At 43.2% G+C, this 25,053-nt stretch overlaps 1 protein-coding gene across 3 annotated transcripts in view; it reads right to left on the bottom strand.

Moving 5' to 3' along the window:
- LOC130368759 (uncharacterized) overlaps positions 1–25,053 on the bottom strand; it is a 97,840-nt gene that overhangs the window by 2,122 nt on the left and 70,665 nt on the right. For all 3 annotated transcript variants that reach the window (XM_056572936.1, XM_056572937.1, XM_056572938.1), the window contains 5 exons: positions 23,077–23,305; positions 22,869–22,986; positions 21,148–21,268; positions 17,293–17,404; positions 10,189–10,301 (listed from right to left, as the gene is read on the bottom strand). In XM_056572936.1, the coding sequence (XP_056428911.1) occupies positions 10,189–10,301; positions 17,293–17,404; positions 21,148–21,268; positions 22,869–22,986; positions 23,077–23,305 (693 nt within the window). The remainder of the gene's footprint in view (positions 1–10,188; positions 10,302–17,292; positions 17,405–21,147; positions 21,269–22,868; positions 22,987–23,076; positions 23,306–25,053) is intronic.

Here is a 25,053-nt window from a genome sequence, read left to right as displayed (position 1 = left end):
TATCATTATTCTGTAGGTCCATACGGTTAAAATGATACCCTACTTATATAGGTTTGATTTTGTCGCACTTCTGGAAAAAATCATAACTACATGCAGGAAAATTTATACGTTTAAAAATGTCATCTTCTGACCCCTATAACTTTTTTCTTTTTCCATGTACGGGGTGGTATGAGGGCTCATATTTTTGCGCCGTAATCTGAAGTTTTTATCGGTATGATTTTTGTTTTGATCGGACTTTTTGATCACTTTTTATTCATTTTTTAATGTTATAAAAAGTGACCAAAATATGCTTTTTTGGACTTTGGAATTTTTTTGCGCGTACGTCATTGACCGTGCGGTTTAATTAATGATATATTTTTATAGTTCGGACATTTACGCACGCGGCGATACCACATATGTTTATTATATTTTTTTTTTACACTGTTTTATTTTTTTTATGGGAAAAGGGGGGTGATTCAAACTTTTATTAGGGAAGGGGTTAAATGACCTTTATTAACACTTTTTTTTACTTTTTTTTTTGCAGTGTTATAGGTCCCATAGGAACCTATAACACTGCACACACTGATCTCTCATCCTGATCACAGGCGTGTATTAACACGCCTGTGATCAGCATTATCGGCGCTTGACTGCTCCTGCCTGGATCTCAGGCACGGAGCAGTCATTCGTCGATCGGACACCGAGGAGGCAGGTAAGGGCCCTCCCGGTGTCCGATCAGCTGTTCGGGACGCCGCGATTTCACCGCGGCGGTCCCGAACAGCCCGACTGAGCAGCCGGGATACTTTCAGTTTCACTTTAGAAGCGGCGGTCAGCTTTGACCGCCGCTTCTAAAGGGTTAATACCGCACATTGCCGCGATCGGCGATGTGTGGTATTAGCCGCGGGTCCCGGCCGTTGATTAGCGCCGGGACCGACGCGATATGATGCGGGATCGCGGCGCGATCCCGCTTCATATCGCGGGAGCCGGCGCAGGACGTAAATATACGTCCTGCGTCGTTAAGGGGTTAAAGGGGTATTCCAGGAAAAAACTTTTTTTTTATATCAACTGGCTCCAGAAAAACAGATTTTTAAATTACTTCTATTAAAAAGTCTTAATCCTTTCAATAATTATCAGCTGCTGATGTTGAGTTGTTGTTTTCTGTCTGGCAACAGTCTCTCTACTGACATCTCTGCCTGTCTCGGGAACTGCACAGAGTAGAAGAGGTTTGCTAGGGGGATTTGCTTCTAAACTGGGCGGTTTCTGAGACATGTGTCATCAGAGAGCACTTAGACAGAAAAGAACAACTCAACTTCAGCGGCTCTTAAGTACTGAAAGGATTTAGATTTTTTAATAGAAGTAATTTACAAATCTGTTTAACTTTCTGGAGCCAGTTGATATATAAAAAAAAGTTCTTTCCTGGATAACCCTTTAAGGATTCAGACAATTTTCACCTTAAGGGTCCGGCCATTTTTTGCACATCTGACCACTGTCACTTTAAGCATTAATAACTCTGGGATGCTTTTACTTTTCATTCTGATTCCGAGAATTATTTTTCGTGACATATTCTACTTTATGTTAGTGGTACAATTTTGTCGATACTTGCATAATTTCTTGGTGAAAAATTCAAAAATTTGATGAAAAAATAGAATTATTTTTTATTTTTTTTTAACTTTGAAGCTCTCTGCTTATAAGGAACATGGATATTCCAAATAAATTATACATTGATTCACATATACAATATGTCTAATTTATGTTGGCATCATAAAGTTGACATATTTTTACTTTTGGAAGACATCAAAGGGCTTCAAAGTACAGCAGCAATTTTCCAATTTTTCACAAAATTTTCTAAATCTAAATTTTTCAGGGACCAGTTCAATTTTGAAGTGGATTTGAAGGGCTTTCATATTAGAAATACCCCATAAATGACCCAATTATAAAATCTGCACCCTTCAAAGTATTCAAAATTACATTTAAAAGGTTTGTTAACCCTTTAGGCGTTTCACAGGAATAGCAGCAAATTGAAGGAGAAAATTCAAAATCTTTTTTTACACTCGCATGTTCTTGTAGACCCAGTTTTTGAATTTTTACAAGGGGTAAAAGGAGAGAAATCTTCCTAAAATGTTTAACCCAATTTCTCTCGAGTAAGGAAATACCTCATATGTGTATGTCAAGTGCTCAGTGGGTGCACTAGAGGGCTCAGAAGGGAAGGAGCGACAAGGGGATTTTGGAGTTTTTCTGAAATGGTTTTTGGGGGGCATGTCACATTTAAGAAGCCCCTATGGTGCCAGAACAGCAAAAAAAAAAAAAAATAAATAAAAAAAAAAAAAACTCCACATGGCATACTATTTTGGAAACTACACCCTCAAGGAACGTAACAAGGGGTCCAGTGAGCCTTAACACCCCACAGGTCTTTGACGCCTTTTCGTTAAAGTAGGATGTGTAATTATTTATTTTTATTTTTTTTCACTAAAATGCTAGTTTTCCCCAAATTTAAAATTTTTACAAGGGGTAATAGGAAAAAATGTCCCCCAAAATTTGTAACCCCATCTCTTCTGAGTATGGAAATACCCCATGTGTGAAAGTCAAGTGCTCTGCTGGCGCAATACAATGCTCAGAAGAGGAGTCACATTTGGCTTTTGGAAAGCAAATTTTGCTGAAATGGTTTTTGGGGGGCATGTCACATTTAGGAAGCCCCTATGGTGCCAGAACAGCAACTCCCCCCCCCCACATGGCATACTATTTTGGAAACCCTTCCACCGACACCCGCTCCAGTCCCCCCCCACCCTCCACATTCACATGGGGGGGTTTACAGTGAGTTTCCTGCTTGAAGTTTGATCTGCGGCAAATTTTTTGCCGCAGCGCAAACTCTTAGCGGGAAACATTATACGCCCACATATGGGGTATTTTCATACTCAGGAGAAATTGCGGGGCAGGGTTCTCACTAAAATGCATTTTTTTCCCCAAATTTAAAATTTTTACAAGGGGTAATAGGAGAAAATTACCCCCACAATTTGTAACCCCATTTCTTCTGAGTATGAAAATACCCCATGTATGGACGTCAAGTGCTCTGCGGGTGCACTACAATGCTCAGAAGAGGAGGAGCACCATTGAGCTTTTGGAAATAGAATTTGTTTGGAATGGAAGTCAGGGGCCATGTGCATTTACAAACCCCCGTGGTGCAAGAACAGTGGACCCCCACATATGACCCCATTTTGGAAACTACACCCCTCACAGAATTTAATAAGGGGTGCAGTGAGTATTTACACCCCACTGGCGTTTGACAGATCTTCTGAACAGTGGGCTGAGCAAATGAAAAATTAAATTTTTCATTTTCACGGACCACTGTTCCAAAAATCTGTCAGACACCTGTGAGGCATAAATGCTCACTACACCCCTCATTACATGAGGGGTGTAGTTTCCAAAATGGGGTCACATTGGGGGGGGGGGGTCCATTGTTGTGGCACTATGGGGGCTTTGTAAACACACGTGGCCTTCAATTCCTGACAAATTTTCTCTCCAAAAGCCCAATGGCGTTCCTTCTCTTCTGAGCATTTTAGTTCGCCCGAAGAGCACATTACATCCACATCTTACTCAGAAGAAATGGGGTTACAAATTTTAGGGGGCTTTTTTTCTGTTTTCCCTTGTGAAAATGAAAAATGTAGGGTAACACCAGCATTTTAGTGACAAAATGAATTTTTTTCTTCATTTTCCCAACTTTAATGAAAATTCGTCAAACACCTGTGGTGTGTTAAGGCTCACTATACACCTTGTTACGTTCCCTGCGCAAATCACCAATTTAGGCCTCAAATGTACATAGTGCGCTCTCACTCCTGAGCCTTGTGCATCTGTAGAGCATTATACGCCCACATATGGGGTATTTTCTTACTCAGGAGAAATTGCATTAAAAATTTTGGGGGCTTTTTTTTTTTACTTTTTACCACTTGTGAAAATAAAAAGTATGGGGTAACACCAGCATGTTAGTGTAAATTTTTTATTTTTTTACACTAACAGGCTGGTGTATAGTGTTGAGCGGCATAGGCCATATTCGAATTCGCGAATATTCGCGAATATATGGACGAATATTCGTCATATATTCGCGAATATTCGCATATTCGTTATATTCTCGATTTATTTTCGCATATGCGAATATTCGCGTATGCGAAAATTAACATATGTGAATATTAGCATATACAAAATTAGCATACGCGTAAATTCGCATATGCGAAAATTAGCATATGCGAATTTTCGTATATGCGAATTTTCGCACGCCAGTCTCACACAGTAGTAATACAGCCTTCTTTACACCACACAAGCTGGAAGCAGAGAGGGATGATCACTGTGATGTGTACTGTGAAGAAAAAAAAAAAAAAATAAAAAAAAAAAACAATATTCGTAATTACGAATATGTAGCGCTATATTCGCGAAATTCGCGAATTCGCGAATATGCGATATTCGCGAATAATATTCGAATTGCGAATATTCGCGAGCAACACTACTGGTGTAGCCCCCAACTTTTCGTTTTCATAAGGGGTAAAAGGAGAAAAAGACCCCAAAATTTGTAGTGCAATTGCTCCCGAGTACGGAGATACCCCATATGTGGCCCTAAACTGTTTCCTTGAAAAATGACAGGGCTCTGAAGTGAGAGAGCGCCATGCGCATTTGAGGACTAAATTAGGGATTGCATAGGGCTGGACATAGGGGTATTCTACGCCAGTGATTCCCAAACAGGGTGCCTCCAGCTAAACTCCCAGCATGCCTGGACAGTCAGTGACTGTCCGGAAATGCTGGGAGTTGTTGTTTCCCAACAGCTGGAGGCTCCGTTTTGGAAACACTGCCGTACAATGCGTTTTTCATTTTTATTGAGGGGGGGGAACAGTGTAAGGGGGGTGTATATGTAGTGTTTTACCCTTTATTATGTGTTAGTGTAGTGTAGTGTTTTTAGGGTACATTAACACAGGCGGAGGTTTACAGAGAGTTTCCCGCTAGGAGTTTGCGCTGCGGCGAAAAATTTGCCGCAGGTAAAACTTCAGGCAGGAAACTCACTGTAAACCCGCCCGTGTGAATGTACATTTACCTCCAGCTCTTTCAAAACTACAACTCCCAGCATGTACTTACAGACCGTGCATGCTGGGAGTTGTTCTTTTGCAACAGCTGTACATTTACATGTACATTCACATGGGAGGGGGGGGGGGGGGCAAACCTCCAGCTCTTTCAAAACTACAACTCCCAGCATGTACTGACTGACCGTGCATGCTGGGAGTTGTACTTTTGCAACAGCTGGAGGCACACTGGTTGGAAAACCTTCAGTTAGGTTCTGTTACCTAAATCAGTATTTTCCAACCAGTGTGCCTCCAGCTATTGTAAAACTACAACTCCCAGCATGTACTGATTGCTGAAGGGCATGCTGGGAGATGTAGTTATGCAACAGCTGGAGGTACGCAACTACAACTCCAAGCATGCCAAGACAGTTATTTGCTGTTCGGGCATGCTGGGAGTTGTAGTTTTGCAACATCTGGAGGGCTACAGTTTAGAGACCACTGTATAGTGGTCTCAAACTGTAGCCCTCCAGATGTTGCTAGGCAACTCACCGGCTTCCGTAGGATCCAGGGAGCCGCATCGCTGTCCTCTTCTGCTGCCGATCACTGCCGCTGATCGCCGCCCGCTGCCACCGCCGATGTGTAAGTAGACCTTTGGCGCCGGTCCTCGTCGGTTTCCCCGTTCTGTCCCGCCTTTTGGGCAGAACGGGGAAACCAAAAGTTAACCCCCGCCCCCAATCTGCTATTGGTCGTTGCTTCTAGACGACCAATAGCAGGGATAGGAAGGGTGGCACCCCTGCCACCTCACTACTATCCCTTCAGGGGGATCGTGGGTGTCTTGGACAACCCCAACTGCTACTCTCTAGACCAGGGGTCCTTAACTGGCGTACCACGGTCCAAATCCGGACCGCAGAGGCGAGTAGTCCGGACCCCTTGCTGCATGACAGCGTCAATCCGCTCACTGATGCTGAGCCGACATAAAGTCTGCGCTCTAAACACAGAGCCCAATGTGAGCCCTGTGCAGCCATATACAGGAAGCTTCCTTCCTGCAGTCACGGTAAGATTTCAGGAGAGCAGTGACCTGCAGAACAGGAGCAGGAGGGAGAACATGACATGTGTCTCCCCCAGCAATCCTCTGTACTGAGATCACTGCTAATAGTGCATTACATATATATAATCTGTCATCTGCATTAGGGATCGACCGATATCGTTTTTTTAGGGCCGATACCGATAATCGGTGCAGGTTAGGGCCGACAGCCGATAACTTATACCGATATTACGGTATAAGTTATCGGCTATTTAACCCCCTGCGACACCGCTGCAGATCATTGATTTAAAGCGGGTGCTTTAAATCAATGATCTGCAGTGGCTTTTGCGGTGCCATAGGCCGCTGCCGCCACCACCCGCTTCTCTCCCCTACCTGTCAGGGTGGTCCGGGCCATCCATCCTTCCTTCCTGTAGTGTCCGGGGGCGTTCCGGGTGAAGAGTGAACCGGTCTGGGCTGTCCTTCTTCTCCGGCGGTCATCTTCTCCACTCCGGGCAGGCTCCGGCCTAGTACAATGCATAGACGCCGCTGCGCAGTGACGCCCGTGCGCAGCGACGCACCTGACGTCACGGCGTAGCGGCGTCTATGCAGTGTACTAGGCCGGAGCCTGCCCGGAGTGGAGAAGATGACCTCCAGAGAAGAAGGACAGCCCGGACCGGTTCACTCTTCACCCGGAACGCCCCCGGACACTACAGGAAGGATGGATGGCCCGGACCACCCCCATTACGGGTAAGTTGAATTTTTTTATTGACTCGGAGGGTGGGGGAGGGGCCCGACCGGTATAGCGGTATGGGCAAAAATCCATACCGGTATACCGCCCAGCATCACGGTGGGGGGTGCGACGCGGGGCGGTGGGTCGGGGGTGCGGGGCGGCGGCCGTCGCGGTGCGGGCGGTGCATTATCGGCTTATCGGCAAGGTAATTGCCGATACCGATAATGCCCAAAATCGTGATTATCGGCCGATAATATCGGCCATACCGATAATCGGTCGATCCCTAATCTGCATACAGAGGTTTGCTGAGATGGGGCAGATCCCAGATTACTCCTGCCTCAGTTTAATAAATGTGAAAGTGAGTGAATAAATCAGTTAAAAATAAATCTATATAAAAAAAGGTAAATAAAGCAGTGAATGAATACCCCCCAAAAAAGATAAAAATAAATAAAGTCAATTATTTCCCTTTAGGCTAGGTTCCCACAGCATTTTGGGTTTATGTTAGACTGGCTTCCATTTTATTATGTTTAACCTGTCCAAGACTAAGAGCGTACAGGTAAGCCCTCGAGCCCTGGTACTTAAGGACCAAGGGCGTACCTGCACGCCCTGGTCCTGTTTACGGGGTTTAAACCGCTCTCCCGAGGTTAAACAAGGTTAAACCTGGTTGGTCATGGTTGCTACGGGCAGCCAGGACCCACAGCTAATGCCGGGCACCGCCGATTGGGCCAATGCCCGGAATTAACCCTATAGACGCCGCGATCAAAGTTGGCATCTAAAGTGTGAGGGTTAAAGGGGTACTCCGCCCCTAGACATCTCCGCTGCGGCACCCTGCTATCATTACTGCACAGAGCGAGTTCGACAGGCGATACAGGAGACGGAACAGCATGACGTCATGGCTCCACCACTTGTGACATCACGGTCCGCACCTAAATGCAAGTCTATGGCAGGGTGTGTGACGACCGCCACGCCCCCTCCCATAGACTTATATTGAGGGGGTGGGCCGTGAGGTCACGATGCTCCGGCCCCTGTACTGCCCGTCATTACGCGCAGAGCGAAATCGCAGCGGAGATCCCGGGGGTCCCCAGCAGCAGGACCCCGGCGATCTGACATCTTATCACCTATCCTTTGGATAGGGGATAAGATGTCTAGGGGTGGAGTACTCCTTTAATGGTGCCGGCTAGCCCAGTGGAGCTGATAAGGACATCTGCGGTGAAATCGTGGGTCCCGATCAGCTTGACTGGATGACGGGAGGGTCCTCACCTGCCTGTTCGGCGATCAGCTGCTCCAAGCCTCAGTTGCAGGCTAGAGCAGCAGAGTGCGGAGAACACTGATCAGTGCTATGCTATGGCATAGCATTGATCAGTATATGCAAGCAGAAGATTGCATGGTATAGCTCCCTATGGGGGCTAAAAATATAAATTAAAAAAATTTAAAATAATAGTGAATTAACCCCTTCCCTATTAACAGTTTAAAGCACCCCCTTCTCCCATTTTTTTTTTAAATAGAATAATGTAATGAAAAAATAAAAATATTCATATGTGGTACTGCCGCATGCGTAAATGTCTGAACTATTATAAAATAAGGTTAGCTACACTGCACGGTCAGTGGCGTACACATAAAAAAATTATCAAAGTCTAAAATTGTGCATTTTTGGTCACTTCATATACCATAAAAAACGAATAAAAGTGATCAAAAAGTCCCATCAAAACAATATGGTACCGATAAACTACAGACCATGGCGCAAAAAATGAGCCCTCATATAACCCTGTATGCAGAAAAATAAAAAAGGTTATAGGCATCAGAAGATGACAATTTTAAACATACACATTTTTGTGCATGTAGTTTTAATTTTTTTAAGTAGTAAAATAAAACAAAAAACCTACATATATTGGGTAGCCCTGTAACCGTGTGACCTACAGAATAAAGATAAGGTGTCAATTTTACCGAAAATTGCTCTGTGTAGAAACAGAAGCCCCCAAAAGTTACAAAATGGCGTTAGTTTTTTTCAATTTCACTGCACAAATATATATTTTTTGGTTTTGCAGTACATTTTGTTATTAAATGATTGATGTCATTACAAAGTATAATTGGTGGCGCAAAAAACAAGCCCTTATATGGGTCTGTAGGTGCAAAATTTAAGGCGTTGATTTTTAAAAGGAGTGGAGGAAAAAAGGAAAGTACAAAAAGGAAAATTGGCCTGGTCCTTAAGGTGAAAATTTGCTAAGTCCTTAAGAGGTTAAAGGGAACCAATCAACAGATTTTAGCATATATAACGCTTGACAATGTGTTATATATGCTAAAATCTGCTGATTGGTTCCCTTTAAAGAGGTTATGTGGTGAAAATATTTTTCTAACGAATGTGCCCAGGCTTTATAATTGAATTTAAAAAAAAGCTTCTTCTTACTATCCTCGCTCACTCATAGCCTCTCATATTGATGCCTACTCTGCCTTGCTGCACTTCATTGCCATCTTCAGCTCAGGAAAGTACAGACCAGAGGAGACTGGGCATTGATACCAAAGGTTACAAGGGAGGGGAACAGAGATGTTTTAGTTTTAAATTACAGCCTGGGCACATTGGTTAGAAAAAAGTGTTAACTGGATAACCCCTTTAAAGACATCAATACAACTAAATATCTGAGCATTAAGAGGGAACACTCTGCTCCCAGCACTTCCCCTATGATGCAGACGGATGCAGACTGCTCAATTAGCATTGGCCAGACCTGACTAGAAAAGGCCAAAGCACTCATTATTATTACACGTGCCTTATTAGGATAATCAATTTCTACAAGAGAGTGCACTCCTTTTTTGCATGGCAGTATAGTGACTTTGTGTAAATCAGGCCTTAGCGTTCAGCTCTGACCTTCACCTGATGGAAGAGCTGGATAAGTGGACCCTTACTTAAAGTAGTTGAGTATCCTTGCTCTAGACAATCTATTTGAGAAAGGATAGGGAAAAGTAGTACTTGGCTTTCACTTTTGTCAGACTACATGACTGAAAGACCACCATTTCATTATGAACATATGTAGACCTTATGTGTTCTTACATTTCACTGTCAGTGTCATGTAAGCAGCCAGGGCCCACCTTCTCCCTGCTGCCCGGGCTCGTTACATGACACTGTGCTTGGCCTATCACCGGCCGAGGCGGGACATCGCTGCGCCTGGCAATCAGCTTAGCGTAGTCTGAATCACCGTCCCCCAGGAAGTGGAAGACGACAGGCACCGGAAGACTGGGAGACAGATATCGGCGTAACAGGGGAACGTCAGCAAAGTTAGTTTTTTTTATTTTTGCAGCTTGGGTACAGGGGAAGAATAAAAATTTGCACTACAGTGCTCCTTTAAATACATTAGTTGCCAATATTTGCCTTAATGCACTACATATGTTGGTGTCTGCCTGTATGGCATCTTGGTAATGGGATATACCTGGACATCTTTGCTTTATTTCTGCAGCCCCTTCCTCCTTCCCAGTGTAAGGAATGTATGTTCTTATTCATCATGTTCCTGCATGAAATGCATGGCTTTCCATTACTGTATGGCTGCATGAGGTAAACGTAAAAAAAAGAGTTAAACCAGAATTACAAGCCATGGAGGAGTACACAATAAGCAAATGGAAGAAAAACTTATGGTTTAAGCCCTACAGCTGCAAGATGGGGACAGAAGGAACAGGAATGCTTAATTTGAACATATAGGATCCTTATTTAACCAAAACAAAATCATTTCCAGATCTGCTTCTATTGAAACAAAGGATAAAGTATTTGACCAACAGCAATGTTGTATGTAGCCTGCCAAAAACAGACAGAGTACAGAGACAGAGTCTTATTCATATGTATAAAAGTTATTTTTGGGAATGGGCCATGGTTATATGCTCGAGTAGCTCAAACCCCAGGTCTGCGATTACTAGCCTCCTGATACACATCCAATTTCTCGACAACCTGGTTCTCGACAGAAATTACTTGGACAGATCTCCAGGCAAGATTTGCCTGGCTCTGTGACTTAGTCTGAGAAGACAGCCAAGATGGCACCAGCAACAAGACACAGATAGACTCACCTGCTGACTGCAATGTCAGACGGCCTTGGGTTCATACTCCTCACATGCATCATAGAAGGAACTGGATTCATTTCTGCAAGCCATTACATCTTGTCAGACCATGATGCGGGAACTTGGGGAGGCATTATGCTCTGATAGCCATGCAGACTTTATCTGCTACACATGAATGGAATTTTTTGCGGCATCTAAACATGGCCTTATTTCTTATGGCTAATGAAAGTTTACAGTGTGAATTGGTTGTGGTTTTATTAAAAAAAATAAAAAAATGACCAATTTGTTACCAATGCCATTCTATTTTCTTATTTTGTGTAGCATATTATGATTCTAAAACCTCCTTATAGTACAAGGAGAAATTCCAATAATAAGCACATATTACACTCTTATGGGGCTCTTGGAATTTTTTCCTCGAGGGTGAGAGTTTTTTTTTTGCAAGGTGAGTTTTAACTTTCTTAAAATTTCTGCAGTATTGATATGTATACAAAACACACCTTTTAGCCATTGTATGTTTGTCATTTTTTAAGCAATCCATCTTACACATAGCAAATCTCTTTAATAAATTTCTTAATTAATTCCTGCCAGAATTTATTAATCTTGGTACAAGACCAAATCATATGGATAAATTCGGCTTCATCTATACCATATCTAGGACAAATTGCATCGTTTCTATAACCAAAACATTTCATTTTACACAGAGATATATACGGTACACATAATTCCGAATGTTGAACAGGATTTTAAATTTCTTTTCCCATTTTTTTTCCTTCCTCTTCTCAGGGGTGTGTGGGAGGAATAGTGGTGTAAATAAGAAAATAAGTGTTTTGTATATGTACACATGTAAATCACTTAAGTCATATAACTCACTTTTTGTATGATCAATAAAAATTGTTAATGATGTAAAAAAAAATTATAAATAAACCACTTCTAACAGTCTGAACATTAAAAAAAATAAACGTTACTTTTTCACATTCTTTAATCTGATCAGGAGACTTTTACATGCACTGCATATGATATTACATATACTTAAATGCATAATAAGAAAAGAAAATAACACTGCAAAATAAATAAAATGTATTTATGTAGGGTCCCTCCACTGTCCAGAACACTGTCTTGTCCATGCAGCTATTGTCTAGTCTGGGGCAAAATCCAGGAAGTGAGAGCAGGATAAGCAGGGCTCTGTGCAGTCTCCTGGCTTGCCAATCAGCCTGCTCTGTGAGCCGGAGGCGTGCCACAGAGCCTCAGTGCACAGAGCAGCTAGTTGACAGCTCAGAGGAGTAAGGTATAAAGTTTCCATAGGAGATTTGAGGGGAAGCAAAGGAAACAACTGGATTTAAGCACACAGACAGGATCAGTACCAGTTAAAGAAGTAAGCCTGGAGCATTTTTTTTATCTTGTGACACAAACTTTAAATAACACTGAACAATGAAAATAAATTTCATATTCAATAACTGTAGTATTAAAGTCATATCACATCACTGAAACAAATAGAATAAAATGCTATCAAAAAGTCTGATCTATGCCAAATTGGTAAAAATAAAAACTACAGATCACAGAGAAAATATTAACCCTATCACAGCTACATAGGCAGAAAAATAAATAATAAAAAAAGAAGCGAGACAACGTATACAGTACTGCTTTCTGTGTTGTTGTGTCACCTGCTCTGGTTTACATCCCAATAGTAATGCCACTGGTCCATATAACACACCTATCCCAGATAAGCATATCATAAAATGTCAGCATTGTGATTGGAACAATAGAGTTTTCTCCAGTCACATCCATTAGTGCGACTGTGAATCCCAACTGGTGATTGTATGAACACATTGTTTCTACAGCTGTGATCACTGAAGTGAATGTATGTCATTGTACTAGAATTATTTCATGTAGATAATCTTCATTTATATTGTGAACCAAAGGTTTGACCACTTAAAATGGGTACTCCGGACAATATGAAAGACATACACAGAACTTAAAGGGGTAGTCCAGTGGAAAACTTTTTTTTTTCTAAATGAACTGATGCCAGAAAGTTAAACAGATTTGTAAATTACATCTATTAAACAATCTTTACCCTTCCAGTACTTTTTAGCAGCTGTATGGTACAGAAGAAATTATTTTCCTTTTTTGTCTTGTCCACAGTGCTCTCTGCTGACACCTCTGTCCGTGTCAGGAACTGTCCTGAGCAGCATAGGTTTGCTATGGGGATATTCTCCTGCTCTGGACAGTTCCTGATACGGGCTTTAGGTGTCATCAGAGAGCACTGTGGACAAGACAAAAATGAAATTCAAAAAGAAAAGAATTTCCTCTGTAGCATACAGCTGCTAAAAAGTAAAGGTTTTTTAATACAAATAATTTACAAATCTGTTTAACTTTCTGGCACCAGCTGATTTAAAAAAAAAAAAGTTTTCCGCCGTAGTACCCCTTTAAGGACCAAGCCCATTTTGATCTTAAGGACGGGAGCATTTTTTGCAAATCTGACCACTGTCAGTTTAAGCATTGATAACTCTGGGATGCTTTTACTTATGAATTTGATTCAGAGACAGTTTTTTTCGTGACATATTCTACTTTATGTTAGTGGTAAAGTTCCGGCAAAATACACATGCCAAATAAATTATATATTGATTCACATATACAATATGTCTACTTCATGTTTGCATGATATAGCTGACAAGTTTTTACTTTTTGAAGACATCAGAGGGCTTCAAAGTTTAGCAGAAATGTAAAAAATTTTCACGAAAATTTAAAAAATCTGAATTTTTCATGGACAAGTTCAGTTTTGAAGTGAATTTGAGGGTCTTTATGTTAGAAACACCCCATAATGGACCCAATTATGAATACTGCATCCCTCAAAGTATTCAAAACGACATTCATAAAGTTTGTTAACCCTTTAGGTGTTTCACAGGAATAGCAGCAAAGTGGAGGAGAAAATTCAAAATCTTATTTTTTTAAACTAATATGTTCTTGTAGACCCATTTTTTTCATTTTTACAACGGGTAAAAGGAGAAAAAGCCTCCCAAAATTGGTAACCTCATTTCTCTCGAGTAAGGAAATACCTCATATGTGGATGTAAAGTGCTCTGCGAGCGCACTACAGGGCTCAGAAGGAAAGGAGCGACAATGGGATTTTAGAGGGCATATTGTATTTTGGAAGCCCCCATGGGGCCAGAACAGTAAAAAAAAAAAAACACATGGCACACTGTTTGGGAAACTACACCCCTCAAGGAACGTAACAAGGGGTATAGTGAGCTTCAACACCCCACAAACTTTCGTTAAATTGGGACGCGACAATGAAAAATGTGATTTTTTTTCACTAAAATGCCGGTGTTACCCCAAATTTTTCATTTTTACAAGGGGCAATAGGAGAAAATGTCCCCTAAAATGTGTAACCCCATTTCACTTGAGTAAGGAAATACCCCATATGTGGATATAAAGTGCTCTGTGGGTGCACTAGAGGGCTCAGAAGGGAAAGAGCAACAATGGGATTTTGGAGAGTGAATTTTGCAAAAATGGTTTTTGGGGGGCATGTCGCATTTAGGAAGCCCCCATGGTGCCAGAACAGTAAAAGAAAAAACCCATATGGCACACTATTTGGGAAACTACACCCCTCAAGGAACGTACAAGGGGTACAGTGAACCCACAGGTGTTTGACGAATTAGACGTGAAAATGAAAAGTTAGATTTTTTTCATTTTCACAAGGAGAAAAAGCCCCCCAAGATATGTAACCCCATTTCTTCGAAGTATGGAAATACCTCATATGTGGATGTACAGTGCTCTGCAGGTGCCCTACAGGGCTCAGAAGAGAAGGAGCGCCATTGGGCTTTTGAAGAGAGAATTTGGTTGGAAAGGAAGTCGGGGGTCATGTGCATTTACAAAGCCCCCGTGCTGCCAGAACAGTGGACCCCATTTTGGAAACTAAACCCCTTACGAAATGTAATAAGGGGTGCAGTGAGCATTTACACCCTACTGACGTCTTACAGATTTTTGGAACAGTGGGCTGTGCAAATGAAAAATAACATTTTTCATTTTCACGGACGACTGTTCAAAAAATCTGTCAGACACCTGTGGGGTGTAAATGCTCGCTGCACCCCTTGTTAAATTCCATGAGGGGAGTAGTTTCCAAAATGGGGTCACATGTGGGGGGCACCGGGGGAGCTTTGTAAACGCACATGGCCTTCAATTCCAGCCAAATACTCTCTCCAAAAGCCCAATGGTGCTCCTTCTCTTCTGAGCATTGTAGTTCGCCTGCAGAGCACTTTACATCCACATATGGGGTATTCCCTTACTCAGAAGAAATTGTGTTACAAATTTTGGGAGGCTTTTTTCCTATTACCCATTGTGAAAATGAAAAATTTGGGGTAACACCAGCATTTTTGTAAAAAAAAAATATATAATTTTTCATTTTCACGTCCAACTTTACCGAAAATTTGTCAAACACCTGTGGGTTGTTAAGGATCACTTTACCCCTAGTTAAGTTCCGTGAGGGGTGTAGATTCCAAAATGGGGTCATATGTGGGTGTTTTTTCTTTTGCGTTTATATCAGAACTGCTATAACTATCAGCCACTCCTGTGCAAATCACCTCAAATGTACATAGTGCACTCTCACTCCTGAGCCCTGTTGTGTGCCCACAGAGCATTTTACGTCCACATATGGGGTATTTCCGTACTCAGAAGAAATTGCTTTACAAATTCTGGGGCAACACCAGCATGTTAGTGTAAAAATGTAAATTCTGTTCATAAGGGGGTAAAAGGAGAAAAAGCCCCCCCAAAATTTGTAGCACAATTTCTCCCGAGTATGGTAATGCCCCATATGTGGCACTAAACTGTTGCCTTAAAATACGACAGGGCTCCGGAGTGAGAGAGTGCCATGCGCATTTGAGGCCTAAATTAGGGATTTCCATAGGGACGGACACGGATGCAAGCAGAGCGCTTGCTTCCTCCACCAAAAATACTGCACAGGAGTGTTCCCCAAACAGGGTTCCTCCAGCTGTTGCAAAACTCCAAGCATGCCTGAACAGTCAGTGGCTGTCTGGCAATACTGGGAGTTATTTTGCAACAGCTGGAGGCTCTGGTTTGGAAACAGTGCCGTACTTGACGTTTTTAATTTTTTGGGGGGGAAGGGGCACTGTAAGGGTGTGTATATGTAGTGTATTTTTTTTACCCTTTATTTAGTGTAGGTGTAGTGTAGTGTTTTTTAGGGTACATTCATTAAGGGAAGGGGTTTACAGCGAGTTTCCCGCTGAGAGTTTGAGCTGCCGCAGCTCAAACTTGACACGGAGGACTTGCTGTAAACCCCCGACCGTATGAGTGTACCCTGTACATTCACTTGTGAGGGGGGAGGCGCAAACCTTCACCTGCTGAAAAACAACAACTCCCAGCATGCACTGACAGATCGTGCATGCTGGGAGTTGTAGTTTTGCAACAGCTGGAGGCACACTGGTTGGGAAACACTGAGTTGGGTAACAGTGTTTCCCAACCAGTCTGCCTCCAGTTGTTGCATAACTACAACTTCCAGCATGCTCGGAAAGCCGAAGGGCATGATGGGAGTTGTAGTTTTTCAACAATTGGAGAACAGTTTGAAGACCACTGTGTAGCCCTCCAGATGTTGCTGAACTACAACGCTCAGCATGCATGAACTGTCTGGGCATGCTGAGAGTTGTAGTTTTGCAACATCTGGAGGGCCACAGTTTGGACACCAATGTATAGTGGTCTCTAAACTGTGCACTTCCAGATGTTGCAAAAATACAACTCTCAGCATACACAGACAGTCCAGGCATGCTGAGCATTGTAGCTCTGCAACATCTGGCCCTTCAGATGTTGCCGAACTACAACTCCCAGAATGCCTGGACAGTCTCTGCATGCTGGGAGTTGTAGTTCTGCAGTGACTGTACAGGCGTACTGGGAGTTGTATTTTGGAAACATCTGAAGGGCCAGATGTTGCAGAACTACAATTCTCAGCATGCCTTGACTGTCTGGGCATGCTGAGAGTTGTAGTTTTGTAACATCTGGAAGTGCACAGTTTGGAGACCACTATACAGTGGTGTCCAAACTGCAACCCTCCAGATGTTGCAAAACTACAACTCCCAGCATGCCCAGACAGCCAAATGCTGGGAGTTGCAGTTGTGAACTTTAACCCCCCCACCGCCCCTACCCTGCCATTGGCCAGTCAGTCCTGACCAGCAAATCGCAGGGGATAGGAGGAGATGGCACCCCTGCAGCCTCGCTCCTATCCTTTAGGTCACCAGAGACCCGATCAGCCCGGAAAAGCCGTGATTCGCCGGTCAGAATTGACGCGGTGATCCAGGAATGCTGAGCCATAAATGTACGGTGCTGTGCGCTAAGTACTTCTTAGCAGCACCATACATTTACGGTGCAGGAGTTAAAGGGGAACTGGTATTTTTACAGTTCCCTTATGCATCAGTATAGGTTAACAAAAGATAAATACTAAAAGTTAAAGAAACTACAGGCCATAAGAAATACACAGAGCCTCACCTGTTCCTTTGCACAAAAACCACATAACATTCGTGAAGCCAACTCCATTTCATGGTTTTCAGCTTCATCATGGCAAGTATCACATGGGTAAGCTTTCCCACAGCATGGAAACCTAACAAATGACAAATAAGAAAACATTCTAGAAAATGTGATCATTTTAACATGTGCCACAAATAAAGAAACACAATAAATGACACAGCCTATTATTTAAATAAACTTTTGACCTGTTACATAGAGACATGTAAAAAGTTTTGTTTGGTTGGGTTCTGAGTGATCAGACACCCTAGATCAGTGATGGAGAACCTTTTTGAGCCCGAGTGCCCAAACCGTAATGCACGCCAACTTTTTTTTCCCTCAAAGTGCCAGCACAGCAATTAAATCAGAATACTGAGGTTTATGTTTAGACAAAATAAATGTTGGTAAGCAGTATGTTCCCTCACATTAGGTAGGCAGTATGTTCCCCCAGATTAGGTAGGCAGTATGTTCCCCCACATTAGGTAGGCAGTATAGTCCCCCTACATTAGGTTGGCAGTATAGTTCCCCCACATTAGGTTGGCAGTATAGTTCCCCCACATTAGGTTGGCAGTATAGTTCCCCCACATTAGGTTGGCAGTATAGTTCCCCCAACATTAGGTTGTAGTTCCCCCACATTAGGTTGCAGTTCCCCCGCAATTAGGTTGCAGTTCCCCCACATTAGGTTGCAGTCCCCCCCCCCCACATTAGGTAGGCAGTATAGTTCCCCTACATTAGGTAGGCAGTATAGTTCCCCTACATTAGGTTGGCAGTATAGTTCCCCCACATTAGGTTGGCAGTATAGTTCCCCCACATTAGGTTGGCAGTATAGTTCCCCCACATTAGGTTGGCAGTATAGTTCCCCCACATTAGGTAGGCAGTATAGTTCCCCCACATTAGGTTGTACTTCCCCCACATTAAGTAGGCAGTATGTTCCCTCACATTAGGTAGGCAGTATGTTCCCCACATTAGGTAGGCAGTATAGTTCCCTCACATTAGGTAGGCGGTATGTTCCCCCACATTAGGTAGGCAGTATAGTTCCCCCACATTAGGTGGGCAGTATTGTTCCCCCCACATTAGGTTGCAGTTCCCCCACATTAGGTTGCAGTTCCTCCACATTAGGTTGCAGTTCCCCCACATTAGCTAGGCAGTATAGTTCCCCCACATTAGGTAGGCAGCATAGTTCCCCCCACATTAGGTGGGCAGTATAGTTTCCCCACATTAGGTTGGCAGTATAGTTCCCCCCCACATTAGGTTGCAGTTCCCCCACATTAGGTTGCAGTTCCCCCACATTAAGTTGCAGTTCCCCCACATTAAGTTGCAGTTCCCCCACATTAGGTAGGCAGCATAGTTCCTCCATATTAGGTAGGCAGCATAGTTCCCCCACATTAGGTAGTAGTTCCCCCATATTAGGTAGGCAGCATAGTCCCCCCACATTAGGTTGCAGTTCCCCCACATTAGGTTGCAGTTCCCCCACATTAACTAGGCAGTATAGTTCCCCCACATTAGGTAGGCAGCATAGTTCCCCCCACATTAGGTGGGCAGTATAGTTTCCCCACATTAGGTTGGCAGTATAGTTCCCCCCCACATTAGGTTGCAGTTCCCCCACATTAGGTTGCAGTTCCCCCACATTAAGTTGCAGTTCCCCCACATTAGGTAGGCAGCATAGTTCCTCCATATTAGGTAGGCAGTATAGTTCCCCCACATTAGGTAGTAGTTCCCCCATATTAGGTAGGCAGCATAGTCCCCCCACATTAGGTTGCAGTTCCCCCACATTAGGTTGCAGTTCCCCCACATTAGCTAGGCAGTATAGTTCCCCCACATTAGGTAGGCAGCATAGTTCCCCCCACATTAGGTGGGCAGTATAGTTTCCCCACATTAGGTTGGCAGTATAGTTCCCCCCCACATTAGGTTGCAGTTCCCCCACATTAGGTTGCAGTTCCCCCACATTAAGTTGCAGTTCCCCCACATTAGGTAGGCAGCATAGTTCCTCCATATTAGGTAGGCAGCATAGTTCCCCCACATTAGGTTGGAAGTATATTCCCCCACATTAGGTTGCAGTTCCCCCACATTAGGTTGCAGTTCCCCCACATTAGGTTGCAGTCCCCCCACCCTTAGGTTGAAGTCCCCCCACCCTTAGGTTGAAGTTCCCCCACATTAGGTTGCAGTTCCCCCACATTAGGTTGCAGTTCCCCCACATTAGGTTGCAGTTCCCCCACATTAGGTTGCAGTTCCCCCACATTAGGTTGCAGTTCCCCCACATTAGGTTGCAGTTCCCCCACATTAGGTTGCAGTTCCCCCACATTAGGTTGCAGTTCCCCCACATTAGGTTGCAGTTCCCCCACATTAGATTGCAGTTCCCCCACATTAGGTTACATTTCCCCCACATTAGGTTACATTTCCCCCACATTAGGTTACAGTTCCCCCACATTAGGTTACAGTTCCCCCACATTAGGTTACAGTTCCCCCACATTAGGTTACAGTTCCCCCACATTAGGTTGCAGTTCCCCCACATTAGGTTGCAGTTCCCCCACATAAGGTTGCAGTTCCCCCACATTAGGTTGCAGTTCCCCCACATTAAGTTCCCCCACATAAGGTTGCAGTTCCCCCACATTAGGTTGCAGTTCCCCCACATTAGGTTGCAGTTCCCCCACATTAGGTTGCAGTTCCCCCACATAAGGTTGGAGTTCCCCCACATAAGGTTGGAGTTCCCCCACATTAGGATGCAGTTCCCCCACATTAGGTTGCAGTTCCCCCACATTAGGTTGCAGTTCCCCCACATTAGGTTGCAGTTCCCCCACATTAGGTTGCAGTTCCCCCACATTAGGTTGCAGTTCCCCCGCATTAGGTAAGCAGTATAGTTCCCCCACGTTAGGTTGTAGTTCCCCCATATTAGGTAGGCAGCAGAGTTCCCCCCACAGACATACAGCCTTCAGCCATATACAGTGTATGGCTGGAGGCTGTATGTGGTTGTACCTCCTCACAGTGCTCCATCCACCGCTTCTCCGATCAGGGGTCACGACCTACTGCTATGGCCTATAGGCCATAGCAGTAGGTCCCGGGACCGGAGGAGCGGTGGTCGGTGCATCGAAGCTGAAGTGTAGCTGGTAACTTACCATGCCAGTCAGCACGCGTCCTCCTCCTGGATGCTCAGATGCCCCGCTCCTTCCTTCCTATGGGCGCATGCACGGGACGTCAGTGACGTCCCTGCGTGCTACCTCCCGGCAGCCCCTGCGTTTTTAAAGTTAACGGGGGACCGCAGAAAGGTAACCAGGACATCCTTGTGTCCCCAATAGATATTTCGGGAACAGGGATGTCCCGGTTTGGCCCGTCTGGCAAACTATGGCCACGTGCCCATAGAAGGGGCTCAGATGTACAGATGTGGAGTCTGGGTTGCCTGGCAGGGCTAACCAGATGTCCGGTGAAGATCCGACTTGTGGCTAGGTAGGCACATGCCCGAGGATAGACACAGAGTAGATGTGGAATTTAAAGGCTTTATTTTTGGTGTAGAACAACACGTTTTGATGAACCTGACGAAGAGGGGTGCCCCCTCGAAAATCGTTGTTCTACACCAAAAATAAAGCCTTTAAATTCCACATCTACTCTGTGTCTATCCTTGGGCGTGCGCCTACCGAGCCACAAGTCGGATCTTCACAGGACATCTGGTTAGCCCTGTCAGGCAACCCAGACTCCACATCTGTGCATCTGTTCCAGGCCGCTTGCCAAGCTGGACCAACGGCCGCCTACCTCCAGACACATATACTCAAAAGCACGCATCAGTGTTGTGTCTGTTGAGCATGTTGACATGGAATACCACATCTCATATAAACAGAAGTGTCTCACCTTAGCCAGCGGCAGCTTTTTCTGTAATGTTTACAAGTGCCTTGGTCTGGAAGAGGCTTTCCAGATTGTATGGAAGGATCTCTTAATGTCTTCTTTCTGATAAAACCATGATCTTTGCGACCTGTAACAGAATGAATGATACAGATGCATATACAATTACATGGATCAGCCATAGCATTGAAGATACTGTACCTGCCTATTATTGCATAGGTCCTCCTAAAGCAGCTCTGACCCATTGAAGCATGGGCTCCACAAGACCTCTGAAGGTGTTCTTTGGTATCTGGTACCAAGATGTCCTTTAAGTTGTGAGGTGTGGCCTCAATGAATCAACTACTTTTTTTCAGCACACCTCACAAATGCTTTATCGGATTGAGGAATTTGAGTTTCAAGCCAACTCCATTGCCATAAAGGTGTGTACTTGCTCTGCAACAGTGCTTAGCAGGGGCTTTCAGACCCATTCACTGTATAGTAAGTAGTGTTGAAAAAACGATTGGCAGGAAATGCTGGGTGTTGGCACCTTGCTTATCAGTGACTGATGGATAGTCCATCGATCAAAAAATCTCAAACTCCCCTTTAATGGATAGGTCCTAAATAAGCTTAAAATGTTCTTTAAATGGATCCCATATTAGTCTATCGGTGATGGATGCTAACAGCCTCCATCTAACACATGTTACAATAGAGACCCAAAATGCAATGTGAACCCAGCCTTACATTAAATGTCACTATTTTGTGGCTAGTATTGGTGAAGCACATAAAAACCATGTGCTACATCTGCATGTTTTGCTGTACAGTTCTCAGCTGTGTAGAAAGCTACCACCCATCAAACGTAACATGATTCACAGGTGCCACTGGAACAACATATTAATAATATTAATTTCATCATCTGTCAAAGGTTTTCTAGTTATGACTGATCAGAGCATACTTACATAACTACTACTGGCCCAGTAATTTTTATTTTTAAGCATTACTGTCATTCCAATAAACGTTTTCAAAAGATTTCACCAGTCAGAATCTCACTGTTTAGACCCCTACCAATTCCTAGATATAACAAGGAGAAGTGTGAGACACAATGTTTTACTGTAGTAAAAAAAAACTGAAAAATCTTCAGCTCACCTCTGCTATGCGGGCGTGGGCATTGCAAACGATGAAGAAGAAATCTCGATCCAGCACTGCAAAAATGTCCACATTTATTGAAATCCTTAAAACATAGAGTGAACACAACACACCACAGTGCTGTCACACCGCTCAGCTAGAATGGACGCGTTTTGAGTGCATGCACGCTCTTGATCACTGCATGCGCTCTAAACGTGACCATTCTAGCTGAGCGGGTTTGACAGCACGGTGGTGTCTTGTGTTCATTCCATGTATATTTAAGGATTTCAATAAATGTGGACATTTTAGCACTGCTGGATCGAGATTTCTTCTTCATCGTTTACAGTGCTTTACTCCCTGGCTTTGCGCTCAGTCCATCTCATTATAGGAGACAGGCTTCAAAGACTAATAATATTGGAGCCCATCTACTGCAATGATCAGACTGAAAGCTGAGCTGGAGTGTGAAGCATGCTACAGTGCAATTTTCCCAGCTATATCTAGGGATCGGTAAGGATCTAACTAAGACCAAGACTGATTGGAATTTCTGTATGATGTAATGTTTTAAGCTATTATTAGAGTATCTTCCTGTAAAAATCCCCCCAAATTTTATACAACAGTTTCTACCATACCACTATCTTTTCCAGGATAACGTTGAACCTTTTGAAATCTGGCAGCCTCGCTAAATATGCTGAGCTTGCTATGGCACTGGACACAATTCAAGTCTTTAGTGATGCCGTACGAGAGACTCTGCAGAACAAGAAAAGATGACAGACAAGTATTACTTGGTATCTTATTATAGATGTATCTTATCTCTAACTCCGTTTATGTTATTCATACCTTTACTGATTCTTCATGAGAACAATTTAAGCAGCTGATCACGAATGTACACTCCAGCAACACCAGATCTCTGGCAGTGGCCCCTTGTATATCCACATAGCCCAGCACTGTTGAGTACTGGTGCAGGATACTAGGTTGGAAGATGCCAGAGATCCGACTATTACATTTTTCACACTGTGCTGTACATGGTTGCTTTCCAGTCAGTGACAGGTCTGCTGTTAATTTACACCTGAAGAAACAAAACAAAATCCATATATATAGAATAAGTTTATACCTCAGTTGCTACAGCAGTAAAAGAGGGTACACCCATTATACCCCTCCCTTTATTAGGAGGATCCTGGTCCCTGCTTGGAATACGATGGAAAATATAGGCAAAAGGTTCTAATTTAATATCAACATGCCATATACACAATGCCAAAGGTCTGCCTTTTCCAGTTGACCCTTTGGACAAGCAGTCAGGTAATCATGAGTCCCAGATCAGGTAGGGAAATTAAAGGTATAAATGGCTTCATGAAGAACCCAGTGAGATTCTCTAAGAGTTTCAGATGATGTGCTCAGCTTTACAAGTTCTAGACCCGTTATTAATTTAACTGCTAAATCAGAGTCTGGAAGGTGTGATGTCCACTTTCCCAAGCATCAATCAGAATCTATTTCTTCAGAGAGATGGAGGAGAACTAAATAAGCCAACGATACTGGGATTGCTGCTGAGGACAATAGACCAGGGGTGTGGGAAAAAAAAAAAAATGCGGAACACAATCTACTTGTCCCGCAAGAAAATCCACTTGTCCTGGTAGATAAAATAATTTCAACCAAAATAGTATGTAAATAAGGTCTTTATTAGTTTCTGCACTTTCGTTTTTTCCTCCTCATCCTATAAGAGCCATAACTCTTATTTTTCCATCTACAGACCCATATGAAGCTTGTTTTTTGCGGGGAAGTATATTTTGTAATGACACCTTTCATGTTTCCATAACTTATGCTCTGAAACAAAAACTAAAAAATTTTTGTGAGGTGAAATTGAAAAAAATGCAATTTTTGGGGGTTTTCTTTATTTCGCCATTCACCTTGTGGTCAAACTTACATATTATTTTGATACTTTAGGTCGGCCTGATTACACGAATACCAAATTTGTGTAGTTTCAGTCATGTTTTAATAATAATATATTTTTTTTTACTTTTTAATTAAAAAAAATCCCTGACACCTATATTATTATTTTTCCACATACTGGGCTGTATGAGGGCTCACTTCTTGGGCCGTAATATGCTGTTTGTATGGGTACCATTTTGGTATTGATCAGACTTTTTGAACACTTTTTTTACTGCATTTTTTCTGGGATATGATGTTATAAACATATAAAACCAATTGTGTGATTTGGTATTTTTTTACGTTAACATTTACCGTACGGGATATAAAATGTTAGTTTTTAATAGTTCGGTCAATTACGCACACGCCATTACCAAATATGTTTATTTTTATTATGTTTACATATTTTTACATGGAAAAAGGGGGGGTGATATGTGGGGTCGATCCACCCCGTTAGACCACCAGGGATGGTAAAAGATCCCTTTAGACACCGCTGTCAACTTTGACAGCAGTGATCTAAAGGGTTAATAGCCAGCCGTGGCGATCGTCACATGCCAGGCTATTAGCGGCAGCCCCTGGCTACTGAAAAAAGCCGGGGGCCGCCGAGTAGGGAGCGGGCTTGAGTCAGGAGCCCGCTCCATACACCCTGAGCACCGGTGTGAGGTGTAGACTTGCTTACCATGCAAGTTTGCATCCGCTCCTGCACCTCACACCACATTAAAAATTTTTTTTAAAAAGGGCTAACATGATGACTAGACCAGATGCGGCTCAACAGGATTGACTTCTTACTTATGGAGTGCTTAGGCGCCTTGACTGGCAGATTCTTTTATTTCCACTCTTCTTCCTTACTGTCTGTTGTTTTAACTATTACCCTCTTAACTCCCTTCGTACCTT

Source organism: Hyla sarda, chromosome 4 (genome assembly GCF_029499605.1).
Source record: "Hyla sarda isolate aHylSar1 chromosome 4, aHylSar1.hap1, whole genome shotgun sequence".
NCBI classification, from domain to species: domain Eukaryota; kingdom Metazoa; phylum Chordata; class Amphibia; order Anura; family Hylidae; genus Hyla; species Hyla sarda.
The sequence above is the reverse complement of the archived record's forward strand: the minus strand, read 5'-3'. Positions and strand labels throughout refer to the sequence as shown.